At 51.0% G+C, this 15,732-nt stretch overlaps 1 protein-coding gene across 1 annotated transcript in view; it reads left to right on the top strand.

Moving 5' to 3' along the window:
• gpc3 (glypican 3) overlaps positions 1 to 15,732 on the top strand; it is a 66,105-nt gene that overhangs the window by 27,886 nt on the left and 22,487 nt on the right. Inside the window, exons 3-6 of the mRNA XM_084699072.1 lie at positions 3,062 to 3,747; positions 8,552 to 8,691; positions 9,423 to 9,548; positions 13,073 to 13,184. Of these exons, the coding sequence (XP_084555198.1) occupies positions 3,062 to 3,747; positions 8,552 to 8,691; positions 9,423 to 9,548; positions 13,073 to 13,184 (1,064 nt within the window). The remainder of the gene's footprint in view (positions 1 to 3,061; positions 3,748 to 8,551; positions 8,692 to 9,422; positions 9,549 to 13,072; positions 13,185 to 15,732) is intronic.

Below are 15,732 nucleotides of genomic sequence, written 5' to 3'. Positions count from 1 at the left end.
GTGGTGGGATTCAGGGTTGACTTATGAAACAGACAGACTGAATTTGTTATGGGGATCGAACACGCTCAGATGACAGGACTCGTGTGTATCATGTATTCAGAGAGACACATGTTTTACCATGAACCATAAAACCCCTTGATCTCCTGGTGTGAACCTGAGGCTGTGCTCGTCTCCTTCTCTGGGCAGATCCTCTCCAGTCTCCCCAGCTCTGCTGCACACTGCCTGCTGCAGGCACACAAAGACCCCGTACTGGATTTCATTCCGTTTGAACTGACGTTTGATTAATGACTTGACGACAGGGAAATTTGATGCAGGATCCTCTTGCAATAACTTTGCTGATCAGTTGAGTTTCCCCAAAGACAAGACTGAAGGGATACTACCTGTAATAGGTTGGACTTCAACCAAAGGATCTGATGTCAGTGTTTTGGAGCCACGGGCAGGTTGGGAGGAACCAAATCCCTGTGAGTCAGATGGAAAGGGAGAGGGAGGAGGAAGGAGGGCTGTCTTTGCTTGGGCTTTGATAGAGCATGTTCTTCCCATCTGCCCTATGTAAATGTTCCCATCTCTTAGAATATTTTGCATTGTCTCAGCGGCCCACCGTACAAACACACACACACGCGCACACACACAGCTTTGTCCTGGCGTCTTATGTTCTGTAGAACGCACAACAAAATAAGACTGCTCAAAGGTGGCTACATGTATGCAAGATGAACAACCCAGCTCCAGCCTCAGCCTCAGCCAAATACCCAGCCCAGCCTCAGCCTCGAGCAAGTCCCAGCTGTAGCCTCAGTCCCAGCATCAGCCCCTGATTTACAGCCCCTCTCCCTCCATTAGAAGACACCTGATCCTGGCTCTCCCTGGCCTGCCGGGATTTAAAGGCTGGGGGCAGAACACCCAGGAAATTGCCCCACAACAGTGACTGTACAGCCAGCTCAGTGACCCAGGCTACTTAGAGCTACCGGATTAGATCTGTGAAGAGCCACCTTCTCTCTCTCTTTCTGTTAGTCATTAGGAAGCCTCCTTTGCTAGATCTGTAAGTGATATGCTGGACAGCATCTGAATTACATGGATGCTTTTAGGAGGCTTTCACAGAAACATAGGAGGGAAGTGATTCATATTTAACTCTCCTGTTCTTCTCTTTCCCACTCTCATTCCCTGTCCTCATTTTTTTCAATTAAGAATTATATATTATTTGAACTTCTGTGTGTGTGCTGGGCGTTTGTGTGTTCTTTGTGTGCTGTGTGGTGTGTGTGTGTGTGTGTGTGTGTGTGCTGTGTGTGTGTGCTGTGTGTGTGCTGTGTGTGTGTGCTCCCCCTCCTCCTGGCCTGTCTGCTCATCCCGTTCCTCATTCTGCACATCTGTCCGTCCGCTGATCCCAGAGGGGTGTGGTCCACAGACACAGCTTGAGCACCCGACCCACTAAATCAAATCAGAGGCAAACCCACACCTCACCTCGCACACACGCACACACAGGGGGGAACGCCGTGGAGCGAGTTGACACAGTGTGACCTATTAGAGTGTGCGTGTCTGGGTCTGTCCCCAGCGCTCTGTCTACCATGTGCAGGCACATGTGACCTCACAGATATTAAGTCGAGGGAATTATACCTCTCCAGTGATACGACATGAATTACGGGCGTGAAATGAGTCTGCTGTGTCATGGCAGAGTCCTCCGATCTCTGCGGACGTCCTCTCTGGGCTCCGCCGCAACGGCACGTGAAGTCTCCTTCCATACGTGGACGCAGCATGCTAGTCCCAGGGACGTCTCCAGTCTCCTTCTCTGGCTTCCTGCCTGCTGGGCCAAGAGGCGGGCCCAGGGCCCTCCGGTCCCCTGCAGGGGCCAGTGATAGAGGCTCAAGTCCCAGACTCTGTTGTCGAGTCCTGCTGCTTTCCTGGGGGGCTGGCTGGATCACTGGCTCTCGTCTCTTTGCCTGGCTGTTGATAAGACTTCACTGAGCACCTTGAAGCACCACTGATTATTTCCCAGCCGTGTGTCGATTGGTCAGACCCCACCCTCGCTTTCTCCTCCAGACATCCGCTAGGTCGCCTCAAGTCAGCATTAAGTCTGTGTGTGTGTGTGTATGTGTGAGTCTGTGTGTCTTAGTACAGGATTAATACCCAGCTTTTATCCAGCTAAGACTCTTGAAATGTGCTCTTTTGTAGAGCGGAAAGGTCAAACAGGAAATCGTGGTTCTCATCTGATATGGAGGCTTTGCTTTCTTTATTTTACAAGCCATCATCATCTCTGATGGATTGTAAATGAAATGCTTCTGTGTGTATGTGAGAGAGAGAGAGAGAGAGAGAGAGAGAGAGAGAGAGAGAGAGAGAGAGAGAGAGAGAGAGAGAGAGAGAGAGAGAGAGAGAGAAGAGAGAGGAAGAGAGAGGAAGAGAGAGCAAGGCGAGAGAGAAAGAGAGAGAGAGAGAGAGGTTCTGCTGTCCCAAACTCTGCCATCAAGGCGTCCCCCATACTGAGATCTGCATCTTGATCAAAACGAGAAAGAAATATATTTTGTTTTATAAAACCTTTTGACAGACATACAAACTAACACAGTGTGATATTGGCATGAGATACACGTAAAGGAAAGTCACTTAAGATAGAATTAAGACTATATTAGAGTGTTTGTGGGAAGTTCTGTGAGTCAGGGATGGCAGTCGAGGTGCTGATGTTTCAGAGATAGGCATTTACTACTCCTCAGCATGACTCAGTGGTTATACCAAAAGCAATTATTTGAACACCGCCTCCCGTCTTCTCTTTGTTTTTCTCTGCCGCCCTCCCTCTATGCCCCCCCCTCCCTCTCTGCCCCCCCCTCCCTCTCTGCCCCCCCCTCCCTCTATGCCCCCCCCTCCCTCTCTGCCCCCCCCTCCCTCTCTGCCCCCCTCCCTCCCTCTCTGCCCCCCCCTCCCTCTCTGCCCCCCCCTCCCTCTCTGCCCCCCTCCCTCCCTTTCTGCCCCCCCCTCCCTCTCTGCCCCCCTCCCTCTCTGCCCCCCCCTCCCTCTCTGCCCCCCCCTCCCTCTCTGCCCCCCCCTCCCTCTCTGCCCCCGCCCCCCTTTCCCTCCCTCCCAGAGGCCTTTGAACTAGTGCTGCGACATGGCCGTAACTCCACCGTGCTGATGCTGAGGGCGGAGTTCCCCGTGCTGGGGGGCGGGGCCCAGCGAGCGGTGGAGCAGCTCCTCCAGGACGTGTCTCTCTACATGCTGGGCTCCGACTCCAGCGTGGACCACATGGTCACCACCTTCTTCACCCGCCTCTTCCCCCTCGCCTACCTCCGCCTGCTCGGGGGCAGTGTCACCTCCTTGTCCGAGGAGTGCCTCCGAGGGGCCTGGAAGGAGTCCGGAGCGTTCGCCCACTACCCCAAACTGATGATGACGCGGCTGTCGCGCTCTCTCCTGGCCACCCGGGTCTTCCTGCAGGCTCTCAACCTGGGCATCGAGGTGGTCAACACCACGGACCACCTGCGCCCGGCCAGGGACTGTGGCCGCGCCCTGCTGAGGCTGTGGTACTGCCCCCATTGCCAGGGCCTGCTGGCCCCCCCGGCCTGCAGGGGCTTCTGCCAGGCAGTGATGCAGGGGTGCCTGGGGGGCGCGGCGGAGGTGCAGCCCCACTGGAGGGCCTACGTGGAGGGGCTGGGGAGGCTGGCCGGGGGCATGAGCAGGGAGCAGGACATGGAGGACGTTGTGCTCCGGCTCCACAGCCTGGTGCGGCTGGGCCTCAGGCACGCCGTCAACGCACGCAGCCGGCTCCTTACGCTGGTGAGTTCTATACACACACACACACTCCTACAAATGCACACATTCATACGCAACCACACACACGACCAGACACAGATCTTTGTCACTGTCGGCCTTAACAAGTATTTATTTCTCGGGCAGTTGTAGCCCCCCTCCTCCCACCACCACCACCCTTCATCCTTCTCCAGTGGTGACCCCTCCATGTGCAGTGTAAACTGCAGTATAACCGCTTATACTTATAGTTGGTCCTCTGCGTACATTTGAAGTGGAGGAGGAGTGCTCATGAAATATGGAGGTCTTTTCTGGAGAGGGTTGTAGTAGTGTGTTTGCTGGAGTATATGTCGGATGGTGCTGAACTTTTTACTCTCACACCCTGGGTCCTTCCGACAACCAGGTTTCCTCTCTCAAACCCCATCATTTATTAACACAGGGGGTTGACCTCACTTAGTCTGCACTCGCTCTCTCTCTCTCTCTCTCTCTCTCTCTCTCTCTCTCTCTCTCTCTCTCTCTCTCGCTCTCTCTCGCTCTCTCGCTCTCCCTGTGTTCGTGAGTGTGAAGGGATGCTAAAACAAACATCTAATATGATGCTGTCTCAGACTTGGAGGAAAAGGATTTTCAGAGTGGTAAAAGGTGTCGGATAAAGACCTGTAACCTAACCTGTACTGTAGTTCACTGAAGACTGTGTGTGTGTGTTTGGCAGGGCATCTTTCTGTTGTCATTGAGGGGACGAAGGCATCATTTCCCTAATGGCAAATGCAATTCTATCAAACTGTAATGAGAGCAACTGAAATTGGACAACAATTTAGGACCACCCTGGAGGATTTGACTTTAGCTGAACCTGTGTCACTTTGACTTACACTGTCCAAACTTTTCCCCTCCTCCCATTGGTTGTCCCCCTCTGTGTGTGTATTTCCCTTGTATTGGGTCAATGAGAGAAAGCTGAGGCGCAGGTAGACTGGATGTGCTTATCGCAGATGTTCAGTACACAGACAACTGGAACACGAGGGACTGTTTTGGGGCTTTTCTCACAAACGGGACGCTTGCTGCGAGGGGTGACAGAGTGGCTGAGTGTTTATGTAGAAGAAGGCTGGAGGTGTGAGGGAGATGGCTCTGCCTGATCTCCTCCTAGGAACTGAAACATTCTCTCTGCCGCTCCATGAACATCTACTGACCACAATGTCTGCCCTCGGTTCAGCAGTCACATTCAGCTGGAATGGCACCTGCTCAGAACCCTGACCCAGTATGAACCAGCCTGGTCCCCACAACTCCCACAGGGGAGGGGAGGAGGGAGAGAGGGGGAGCAGGAGAGGGGAAGTGTGGACAGAGGCAGTGAGAGGAAGAGAGAGGGGGAGGAAGGGAGAGGGAGAGGGAGGGAGAGGTGGATTATGGGAGAGGACAGCCAGAAGCCTGGAGTCTGAATCCATTCACCTGTCAGAACGTTGAAATGTCCCCATTTCTCTCCTGCCTCTCTCCATCGTCTCTCCTCCATCCAGCTTTCTCCATTCTCTCTCCAGCGTCTCACCTTCCTTTCTTCTCTGTCTCCAGCCTCTTTCCACCCTCTTTCCATCCTCTCTTCAGCCTCCCTCCTACAGTTCAATGCCCCCTGTTTCCCACGTTTTTCCATTGTATGTCATCTCACCATCCTTTTCCCTTTCTCTCTCTCTCTCTCTCTCTCTCTCTCTCTCTCTCTCTCTCTCTCTCTCTCTCTCTCTCTCTCTCTCTCTCTCTCTCGCTCTCTCTCTCTCTCTCTCTCTCTCTCTCGCTCTCTCTCTCTCTTTCTCGCTTTCTCTTTCTCGCTTTCTTTCTTACACACACACACACACTGTGGGAGAAGATGCATGATTTATGAAGCTCTATTTTTACCAGTTACCGAGCAGAAGTGAGGGAGAAACGGCGACAAAGAGAGAGATGGAGAGAGAGAAGGAGAAGTAGAGAGAGTTTGAAGTGAGAGCCCAGGGGGGACGGAGGAGAGGAGAGCATGGTGGAGGCATCCATCACCCTGCGACCCCTCAGCTGTAAGCGAGACTGGGAAGGAGGCTTTATTGGTGAGACAGAAGTATGATGGATCTTCCCAGGCTCTGTGGAACATGGTGGAGCAGGGGAGAGCTCCCACTCTACGTTGTGACACTCTAATCCTGTCTGTGTATTACTACTGCCTGCCTGCCTGCCTGCCTGCCTGCCTGCCTGCCTGCCTGCCTGCCTGCCTGCCTGCCTGCCTGCCTGCCTGCCTGTCTGTCTGTCTGTCTGTCTGTCTGTCTGTCTGCCTGTCTGCCTGTCTGCCTGTCTGCCTGTCTGCTCACCAGTCTGCCTGTCTGTCTGCCCACCAGTCTGCCTGTCTGTCTGCCTGCCTGTCTGTCTGACTTTCTGTCTGTATGTATCTGTCTGTCAGTCAGTTTAGCACTAAGAGTTTCCCCCCTGCTGTCCTCGCCACTAAGGTGGTTCTTTAAGTTCGCTCATACTGGCTTAGAGAGTCATCAAATTCAGATGCAGCACAGTGTGTGTATCTTGTGTATGTGGTGGACACACTTACACCCACTCAAATGTACTCATACACATTTGTGTGCCTGTGTGTGTATGTGTGTGTGTGTGTGTACTACGTGGCCCCCTCCCTGACAGAGGCTGGCTGCTGGGTGCAGATAAAAGTGTGAGGATATTTCAGTGCTCTCACGCTGAGACAGCCTTATCTGCAGCCTCTCTTGTTGGTGGTGCTGGTCCAGCCCGGCTCCATATTAATACCCCACTAATGAGGCCTTTCCTTGAAGATCCGGAAATTGTGGAGGAGGGAGGGACAGGGGGGGGGGGGGTTTGCTGAATCAGTCTCTCCCTCGTGCCACCCCTCCCCTGAGGATGCTGGGAAGGCACAAACAAAGAGAGGTAAAAAGCTCCAATCACATTAATCATGGCCTGCAGGAAGGCAGGCTGAGAGAATTACATAGGAGGAAACAGAGAGAGGAGCTGGGCCGGTGTGTGTGTGTGTGTGTTTGGTTGCACGTGTGTGTGCGTGTGTGTGTTTGGTTGCACATGTGTGTGTGTCTACTGATTTCCCCGGAGCAAACAGTAGGGGAGTATTAGTGAGAATGGGTGGTCTGGGATGTTGGGTATTAGCTAATGCTTGGCACTGGAGTGCTCCAGCCATCTGTGGCTATCAGACTGTTATCTCAGCTCTGTGTGATGGGCTCTGCTCAGGGAGTGGGGATTGTGTGGATCTGTTTATATGGTGTGTGCGTGTGTGTGTACTGTATATTTATGTATGAATGTTTATGCCTGCATGTACATGTATGTATTTATGTATGAATGTATAAGTGTGTGTGTGTGTATGTCTGTATGTGTATAATATGTATATATTTCTGTGTGTGTGTGTGTGCGTGTGTGTGTGTGTTTGTGTATATGTACAGTTTTTATGTATGTATGTATGTATGTCTGAATGTGTGTGTTTGTGTAAATACGTATGTATGCAGTTTGCATGTCCGTGTGCGTAGGTGTGTGTGTGTGTTCAGGGGTCTCTGGTGGCTGGCCTACGTCCTTGTGTAAAGAGCCTGTATCGATTAACACTGATGACCATGTCCTTCAGCCCATCAGCATATCAGAGTGTCAGCAGGGAGGTCTGTGATGGGCCTCTCTGCATCAGGCCCTGGCTGGGGCGTTCACAGGCCTAGTCATGTCTGACTGCATGTGCTGGATGCTAATGTGTGGATGTACAGAAGGTACTAGAGCAGGTCTAATTGTGTGAAATCAGTTTACGAACATCACGACTGGGTGTCTGGGAGAGATTACTGTGGGTGTGTTAGTGTGTGCCTGTCCATGTAGAGGTGTGTGTGTGTGTGTGTGTAGAGCTGTGTGCGTGTCTGTGTGTGCATGTTACTGTGTGTACATGTTGCTGTGTGCGTGCGTGAGTGCGTGCGTGTGTGTGTGTGCACATAGGTGTGTGTGTGTGTCTCGAGAGATGTTAGTGTCTGTGAGTCCTCCCCAGCGTCCCTGATAAAGACATCCAGGTCTGCTCTGTTAATCCCATCAGTATGCATGTGGAGGACGCTCAGGATATTCACTTAAGGCGAGCTGGGTACAATTAGCTGTTAACATTACAAACAGAATGGAGCTCTGTCCAGGCGCCCCCAGGGGAAATTACACCTCCAGCAAATCATTAAACCACAAACATTAACAAGCATTTGCATTCTTATTGCACCTGAAAAGAATAGCTGGGGTGTATTATCTCTGGGACACAGAGAGACTTTTTAGTTATTATTGTTCTGTCTTTCCGTGTGAAAACAATGGATGGTGTTCATCCTTGAGATGAACAAGAGGAGCGGAGGCCTCATCTTCACGTGGTTATGAGGACTGAAAGGGAAGGCAGAAACGGCTGGCGGGGGGAGACAATGACTCGTTTGTCATGCAAATCCCTCTTTTTATCCCTCGGAAAATAAACAAACAAAAACAGATGACAACACGAAGACGTTAGGCTGAGTAAGATCTAAAGTTTGGCGGCCAGCGGGATTTTACTGCATAGCAGCTAGGGCAGATGGTCAAGAGAGGGGGCTGTGTCCAGTTCCTCATTGTATCTTTTCTATCCTCCCTCTCTCCCCCTTTCTCTCTCCTTCTCTCCCCCCCCCTCCCCCCTCTCTCTCCCCCTCTCTCCCCCTTTCTCTCTCTCTCTCTCCCCCTCTCTCCCCCTTTCTCTCTCTCCCCCTCTCTCCTCCTATCCTCTCTCTCTCCCTCTCTCCCCCTTTCTCTCTCTCCCCCTCTCTCCTCCTATCCTCTCTCTCTCCCTCTCTCCCCCTTTCTCTCTCTCCCCCTCTGTCTCTCTCCCCCTCTCACCTCTGTTCTCCAGGTGGGCAGTATGTGTGGCCAGTCCCCCCAGAGGGTGTCTCGCTCCGTGGTGACCCCTGCAGACCAGCCCCCTGGGGCCCCAGCGCCCCGCCACCCCCAGCCTGCACCCTTCCACCCTGAGACTCTGGCAGGCCACCGCAGGTGAGAGGACAACCTGACCAGCGTTCCTCCTGGCCTTTGCTCCAACCTCCTCCTCCTCCTCCCCCTTCTCTTCCTCTGCAGAAGTGCTCTCTCTGATTGACACTGCTCAGCTATTCTAGTGTTACTCCCACACTTTCTGACAGGTGAAGAAATCTTGTGTGGGTGTTTATGTTTGGAAAGGTGTGTGTGTGTGCTGCTTGGTAAGTGACATGTCTTCACCCCTTGACAGTCTCTCTGCAATAGCCGGTGTAAATGACCAGAGTGGTGCAGCTCGTCCCCTGGCCTCAGCAGAGTGGCCGCATCCATGCCAATTAGTCACTGCACTCACTCCAGCTGCATCTCTCTTCCTCTTCACCTCTTTCTCTCACTCTTTCGGTCTCTCCGCTAGCCCGTACCATTACAGTCTTTATTTCATCCCTTCATTCTGTTGCTCTTTACTCCCCGTCTTTCTCTCTCTTTGCCTCTGAAGCTTTATCTATGGTCTCTCAGCAGTGTGTGCATTATCATTATTGTAACAATAGCTCATCAATGCTGCTATTTCTCTCTTTTTATATAACTCCCTTCTCCCTCCCTTTCCCTCTCTCTCACCATATCTCTCACCTTCTCTCTCCTTCCCTCTCCTTGTCTTAACCTCCCTCCCTCCCTCTCCCTATCTCTCACCACATCTCTCACCTTCTCTCTCCTTCCCTCTCCTTGTCCTATCCTCCCTCCCTCCCTCTCTCCCGCCTCAGGGAGTTCATCTTCAGTCTGCGGGCCTTCAGCTCCTTCTACAGTGGTCTGGGGGAGACCCTGTGCGGCCGTGAGCCGGAGACGCTCAACCACTCCCTCTGCTGGAACGGACAGGAAATGACAGACAGGTACCCGCTCCTGCTGACCGAAGGGCGTCTTTGTTCACCGGATCAGAGAGGGCAGTAGGGGCAGAATTCTTAACCACTTCAATATCAAGGCTGCAGCTGTAACCCATCTAAATAGCACACTCTGCAACAATGAAACTCTTTTACTGATATGTGGTCCAGCTCATTACAGTAGATGTCCTTAAGTGTATACACTCCCTTGAGCAGCCCCTCCAGTCAGGTGAGTGTACTTGACTTGAAGGTTAAGATTGTACGAAAGTGATGAGCTTTGCAAGGCTTGCCATTTCTCTGTGTGTGTGTGTGTGTGTATGTGTGTGAGTGTATAAATCTTGACTTGAGCTCCATGCAAGGTTATTAAAGTCAGCTGTTCTGTTGCCTTCCTCCCGCTTGGTTAATTGTCGCTTCGATCTTTCTGTCCTGCCCTCACCCTGATCTCTCGGCCCACCACAGAACCCAATTTGGATCTCCCAGTATTTCACTTCCCCTCTTGTCTTCTCCGCTCCTTGCATCGTAACTTCCTCATCCCAATTTCAATTTGCCTCACTTAGCCAAGCTCGTTTTTCTGCCTCCTCGTAAAATGTGCATTGATTTCAATCTTAGCAAAGGCACCTCCTGGTAGAACTAGAGGTGAGAATTAAAGTTTGTGTTTTCCCCCAAAGTAGTGACCTAGTCCCGGAGGAGGCTCGGGTGGGGTGTAGCACTTGACCCTGTCCTCCAAGGAGAAGACAGAGGAGACTGAGTTCTTTCTTGTATGTCCCTGTGTCCTCTCAGTTCCTCTCAGGGGGATGGAGGACAGAGAGAGGGAGGGTGGGTGAGGGAAGATAAGAAAAGAGAGATGGAAAGAGAGAAAGAGAAAGAGGGAGGGATATGAGGACAGAAATGGAAGGAGGGTGAGAGAGATGGAGAGAGAGAGAGAGAGAGAGAGAGAGAGAGAGAGAGAGAGAGAGAGAGACAGAGAGAGAGAGAGAGAGAGAGAGAGAGAGAGAGAGAGAGGTATGGTTTAGCGCCCTCACAGCCTCCTCAGGGGCAGAGAGGAGGATGACGAGAGGGCAGAGGTATCCTGAGGAGATAATTACTATGGGCCAGAGAGGAGAGAGACGGTGATAGAGAGGTGGCGAGGAATGAGATGAAGAGAGAGGGATGGTGAGGGAGAGAGAAGGGAGGCAGGATTGTTACTATGGTTCAGTGGAGAAAGAGGGTAATAGAGAGGTAGAGAGAGAGAGTTTCCGCGTGAGAAAGAGAGACTAAGAGAGAAAGTCAGAGATATAGAAGGGTGAAAAAAAGAGGGATGATTGAAACAGAGACGAATAGCAGTATCCCCAGCATTGTGTTCAGCTTTTCAGTTCTGAGGCGATCTGTCTTTGTTGTCCTCTAAACAAGTGTGCTGGATCATGGCGACATGGTGACATACTCTCACGCGTATTTTGGTCTCTATTTACCAGTTCCTAAATGAACAGGGAAATAAGGCTGTCTTCTACTGGAGAGCACAGCTAAATATGGCTGCTGTAGTTATCAACCATGTTTGGCATCTCGCCCGTAGCTAGGATCCAAGGAATGCCACCATGTCATCATCATAGAGGTATTGAAACAAACAAGCACACACACACACTTCAAAATAGCAGGTCAAATGACAGACATTTCTTGATTTGCATGTTGTATGCTCTTCATGGATGTATACCATCAATACATATTCATGTTCAGCTAACCTGAACGACGTACTGGGGCTACATTTTGAAACACCATCCCAGAGATGACTTCTCATTGGAGCCCAATAAAGTGCAACAGACATGTCATCATATTACTGTCAGCCTTCTATGCATGTCACCTGGGCGAGCTGTCGAGCGTGTCATAGTGCTCTTCAAAGGGACATTACAAGTCCTGGATGGCGTGGGGAACAGGTGTGTGACAGTGTGAGTCTTCTCAGACCACCAGGCTCTCCTTCGCTGACCAGACACCTGCGTCCAGTGCTGCTCTTCATCTCTGCACGCCCCTGTGGAAGGGGACAGGAGAGACACACACACATACAAATACACACAGATACACAAAACAACGTCTCACCCTGTTGAGTCATTCAGTGTGGTCTGTGCACATTGGGGACCTGCTATTTGGTTTAGGCAGGGCCGTGATGTTTCACCTTGAAGGTTCCAGACTTCACATCATCCTGTTCTCAGACTGAGAGGGATGGGTATTGTCAGCTCACAGATGGCAGATGCTACAATGTGAAAACTAAGGTGACACACATAAAATCACATGTAATCTCTGGCTCTTATCATTAGTTTATTCATCCTCTCACCACTCTCAGTAATACTTTCCAGTCCATACTTCCTGCTCATCCCACAAGTTAATGGATCACACATCGCTTCATTATTTATGTAATAATTAACACAGGACGGGGTGGAGATCATAGGTAAGGAGAGGAATAAATAACTGGAAATGTAATTTGGCTTTAATGAAAATTCTGACTGAGGTGGCAATGAGGGCCTGATGAATGGACCTGGTAGGTTGGGGAAGGGAGGGTCATGGGTGTGTGTGTGTGTGTGTGTGTGGTGTGGTGTGGTGTATGTGTAAGTGAGATAAGAAAAGACTATGACCTCATGCAGTTCCATCACTGCCTAAAGGCTGGAGAGCGAAACTTTTAATTTGCCTTATCTCACCCAATCACTGGTTTCCTCTCAGTTACTTTTTCATACTGTTTAATATTTAACTCCACTTCAGTCTCCAAGTAGATCCATTGCATCGTTTGGAGATGGAAGCATCGCTTCCTTCATTATCACAGCCTCCTTATCTCTGTCGTCATGCCCACGCAGTCATGCCACATCCCCAGAATGTGGGCACTGCCAGTGTGGCACGCAAGTCCAGCTCTATTCAATCCCTCATTGTAGCCGTCCTAACCCAGCCTGTTAGTGTGTGTGGGCTCATCCAGTCCCTGTCCTCTCTGTGGCAGCGTGGGGATCTGAAAGGTTAATGGGACGTGGCTCAGGAGCACCTGCAGGAATGCCTGAACACAGAAAAACAACAAAAGACAGACTCAAAACATCCTCCTCCGCAAAGCACACACATGCATGGACAAAACATGGCCTCCGTTGCCAAGCTGGGAAAGATGCAGGCATGTATAAGCATGTCTGTCAGCTTCCTGCCTCCGCACTTTAGAGACTTTCCAGACTGAGCCACTTTGAGCAGTTAAAGTTTTTGGGGATATTTTGGTTGACTTTGGTAAACATTAATCATTTATATACACACCAAGGACTTAAGATCCACTAGAACCTTTTTCTGTGCAATGGCCAAATGTGTTCGCCGGTGATCAGCAGTCCTGTCACCACTAGATGGCAACAAAGCACTTCATTTAGGATTGGATGTGGGCTCCTTCTGCCACATCTGGATCAACAAAACAACAAGACAGCTCTGTCAGACATTACTTGTTTTTCTCATTCCCTCTCTCATTCCCTCTCTTATTCCCTCTCTCTTCCTCCCTCCGTCCTTCCTCCCCTCCCCTCCCCCCTGCCCTCCGTTCTCCCCCCTCCTCCCAGGTTCCCAGCCCCAGGCCTGAAGCGCCCTCACACCCATGGGCCTGACTCCAAGAACAAGCCTCCTGAACCTGTCATCAGCCAGATCATTGACAAACTCAAACACATCAACCAGGTAGGGTGTGCGTGTGTTTATCCAGAGGTTTGTGCCTCATCCCAAATTACACAAATTGAATTGAACTTTTCTGCTCTTTATGTATACATCCCAACACATACACTAACACACTGATCCAGACATACTGGCCTCCATACACAGGCAGGTTTGGATGGCCGGCCCAGTTCATGGGGGATGCAGGTTGCTTCCCCATGTAGAGGCCCCTGAGCCAGCAGGCTCAGCCCAGCTTCCCTCCCTGGGTTTAGGCTCAGGCCAGATGAGGCCAGGTGAGGGTTGGGGCTCACGTTCAGTCTCCAGCAGACTAGGCTGCTGGTGCCTCTGAAGACCCTCTCAGAGCTGATGTGGGCTGTTATGACGGACTGGGCTTATTTCCCCCCTCACACTAAGCTGCAGCTGTCGTCAAGACTGAGCCCCCCCCCCCCCCCCTTCTATGTCCTCTTCCGTTTCCATGCCAACCCGCCTTGACGAGGGCTGGTGGCGTTTTGAAGATGCCCGTATGAGGTGCCTTTCAGCTTAGTCCGCCTCAGTAGCTGTCTGTACTGGCCTATCAGATCAGTGGAGCTCCCCTGGCTGTTGTGGAAAGCTTTAGACTGTTCTGTTGACCGGCAGAGCTGAGCTGGTACCCCTACCTACACACTCTCCATTAGCTTAGGTCAGGTCAGCTTCCTCCTCTGTGTGAGAGTGTGTGTTTGTGCGTGTGTACACCTGTGTGTGTGTACGTGTGTGTGTGTGTGTGTGTGTGTGATGTAGTGCAGTGAGAGCTTGTGCGCTCCAAGCCTGTCTCAATGGATCATCATCCCTCTCCCTTGTTCAAACAAACTGAGCGAGGAGATCTAAGGAGGAACTGTGTGGCCCCCACTTCCCCTGTCCCACCCCAGCCCTCAGGAGAGAGGGGGTCTCCACCCCAGGGAGACACTGTCATTTTCCCAATTACTTTTGCTGAATTACCTCATGCACTTTCAGTCATTTAGTCCCTCTGAAAACAAGGAGACAGATTTGTGAATGTTTGGAGTTCTGTCTTCCTCCACTCTCCCTCACAGCTGCCTTTTTCTGGGCAACACTTTTCATTCTGTTGATATTACACACATAAGTACACGGGCGCCAACACAGTGAAGCATATGCACACACACACACACACTGTCGCATACATACACACGTATTCACATGCTTACACACACTGTATATGCTTATTCACACAAACATCGCACACACAGACAGACACAAACGCACAGACAGACATTCACATGATCAAACTATGCAAGAGTGTACTGATGACATATTGGTTGTAGAATCTGGAGAGGCAAATGACTGGCCTCTTTGTGCAACTGGGCCAAAACCATCCTGAACCCCTTGGAACACGTGCTGTACTAAACTGTTTCTTCTGCCCCACGGTTGTGGTGTGTGTGTGTGGGTACATATGTGTGTGGCTGCAGCTGTGTATGTGTACATGTGTTTACACTAGGGTCTGAAGTCTCTTGGCAGATTGGGACTTTAAACTGGAACTCAGATTGAGGCTGTGAAAGCTCAGTGCAACACAAGAACACACTCTGGTTGACCAGCAACATGAATGGTTCTCATAAGAGAACAATGCTGACATTTCACATGAGAGAACCACAAGGTTTGCTATGATACAAGAGTGTGTGATAGTGTATACTGCTGGAACATGTGTGCTAAAGTATAGTATCATTGTGTTATTGTACAGGGCACAGAATTGTGTGGACTAGCATAGCATGGCAAAGTATAGAGGAGTGTTACATATTATAATGTAGTGTTATCACTGTATAGTGTCATATAACGTAGTATAGTGTAATAGCCTCGTATGGTCCAGTTGGACATCCAGGTTGTCCAGACCCTGTCCAGCCCAGCATGTCAGGGCTGTAGAAGGTGCTGTTGTTGAGTGTGAGAAGTGCTACAGTTTTACAAGGTACCCGCCTCCCCCAGTTAAAACACCAGATCTGAATGGTGGGAAGCTAGAGCAGATGTACTAGTGTGTGTGTGCATGTGGTTGTGTGTGTGTGTGTGTGCGTGTGTGTGAGTGAGTAAGTGAGTGAGAGTGGATGTGTGTGTGTGTGTGTGTGTGTGTGTAATGTTCCTGACAGTATAAAGCTGAAGCAAGCTACACTTCATCAGAGAAATGGCTTATTGACGTTTACACATGCTTTACAACTGCTACAGGAGGCTAATGTTCCTATACATTTCCAGCTGAATCTACAGTAAAGGAGTTCGCAGACCGTGAACCAAATCAATAGTTCTAGGAAGGCCCATTCTGTAACCAGGGGACTGGGTCCCAGTCCGGCCCATGTGAGAGCCTGCTATAGGGGCCATCCAAGACCACTCCCCCACCCCCTTCCACCTCCCACACTAAAGAACACACTTCCTCCCAGGGTTTAATCCCCTCCATGTTTCTTCCCTTTCCTCCCGCCTTGAGTGCTGTCTGTGACAGCGGCGCAGCGAGGCCGAGCGGAAGCGTGTCATCCCTCACGCTGTCAGGGGTGAAGGAGCCTCAGCAGACCAGCCCGGCCACGGGACACACAGCCCGGCGCTCCTC

The sequence above is a fragment of the Hypomesus nipponensis genome, chromosome 1 (genome assembly GCF_054491055.1).
Source record: "Hypomesus nipponensis isolate SF chromosome 1, ASM5449105v1, whole genome shotgun sequence".
NCBI lineage: Eukaryota > Metazoa > Chordata > Actinopteri > Osmeriformes > Osmeridae > Hypomesus > Hypomesus nipponensis.
The sequence above is the reverse complement of the archived record's forward strand: the minus strand, read 5'-3'. Positions and strand labels throughout refer to the sequence as shown.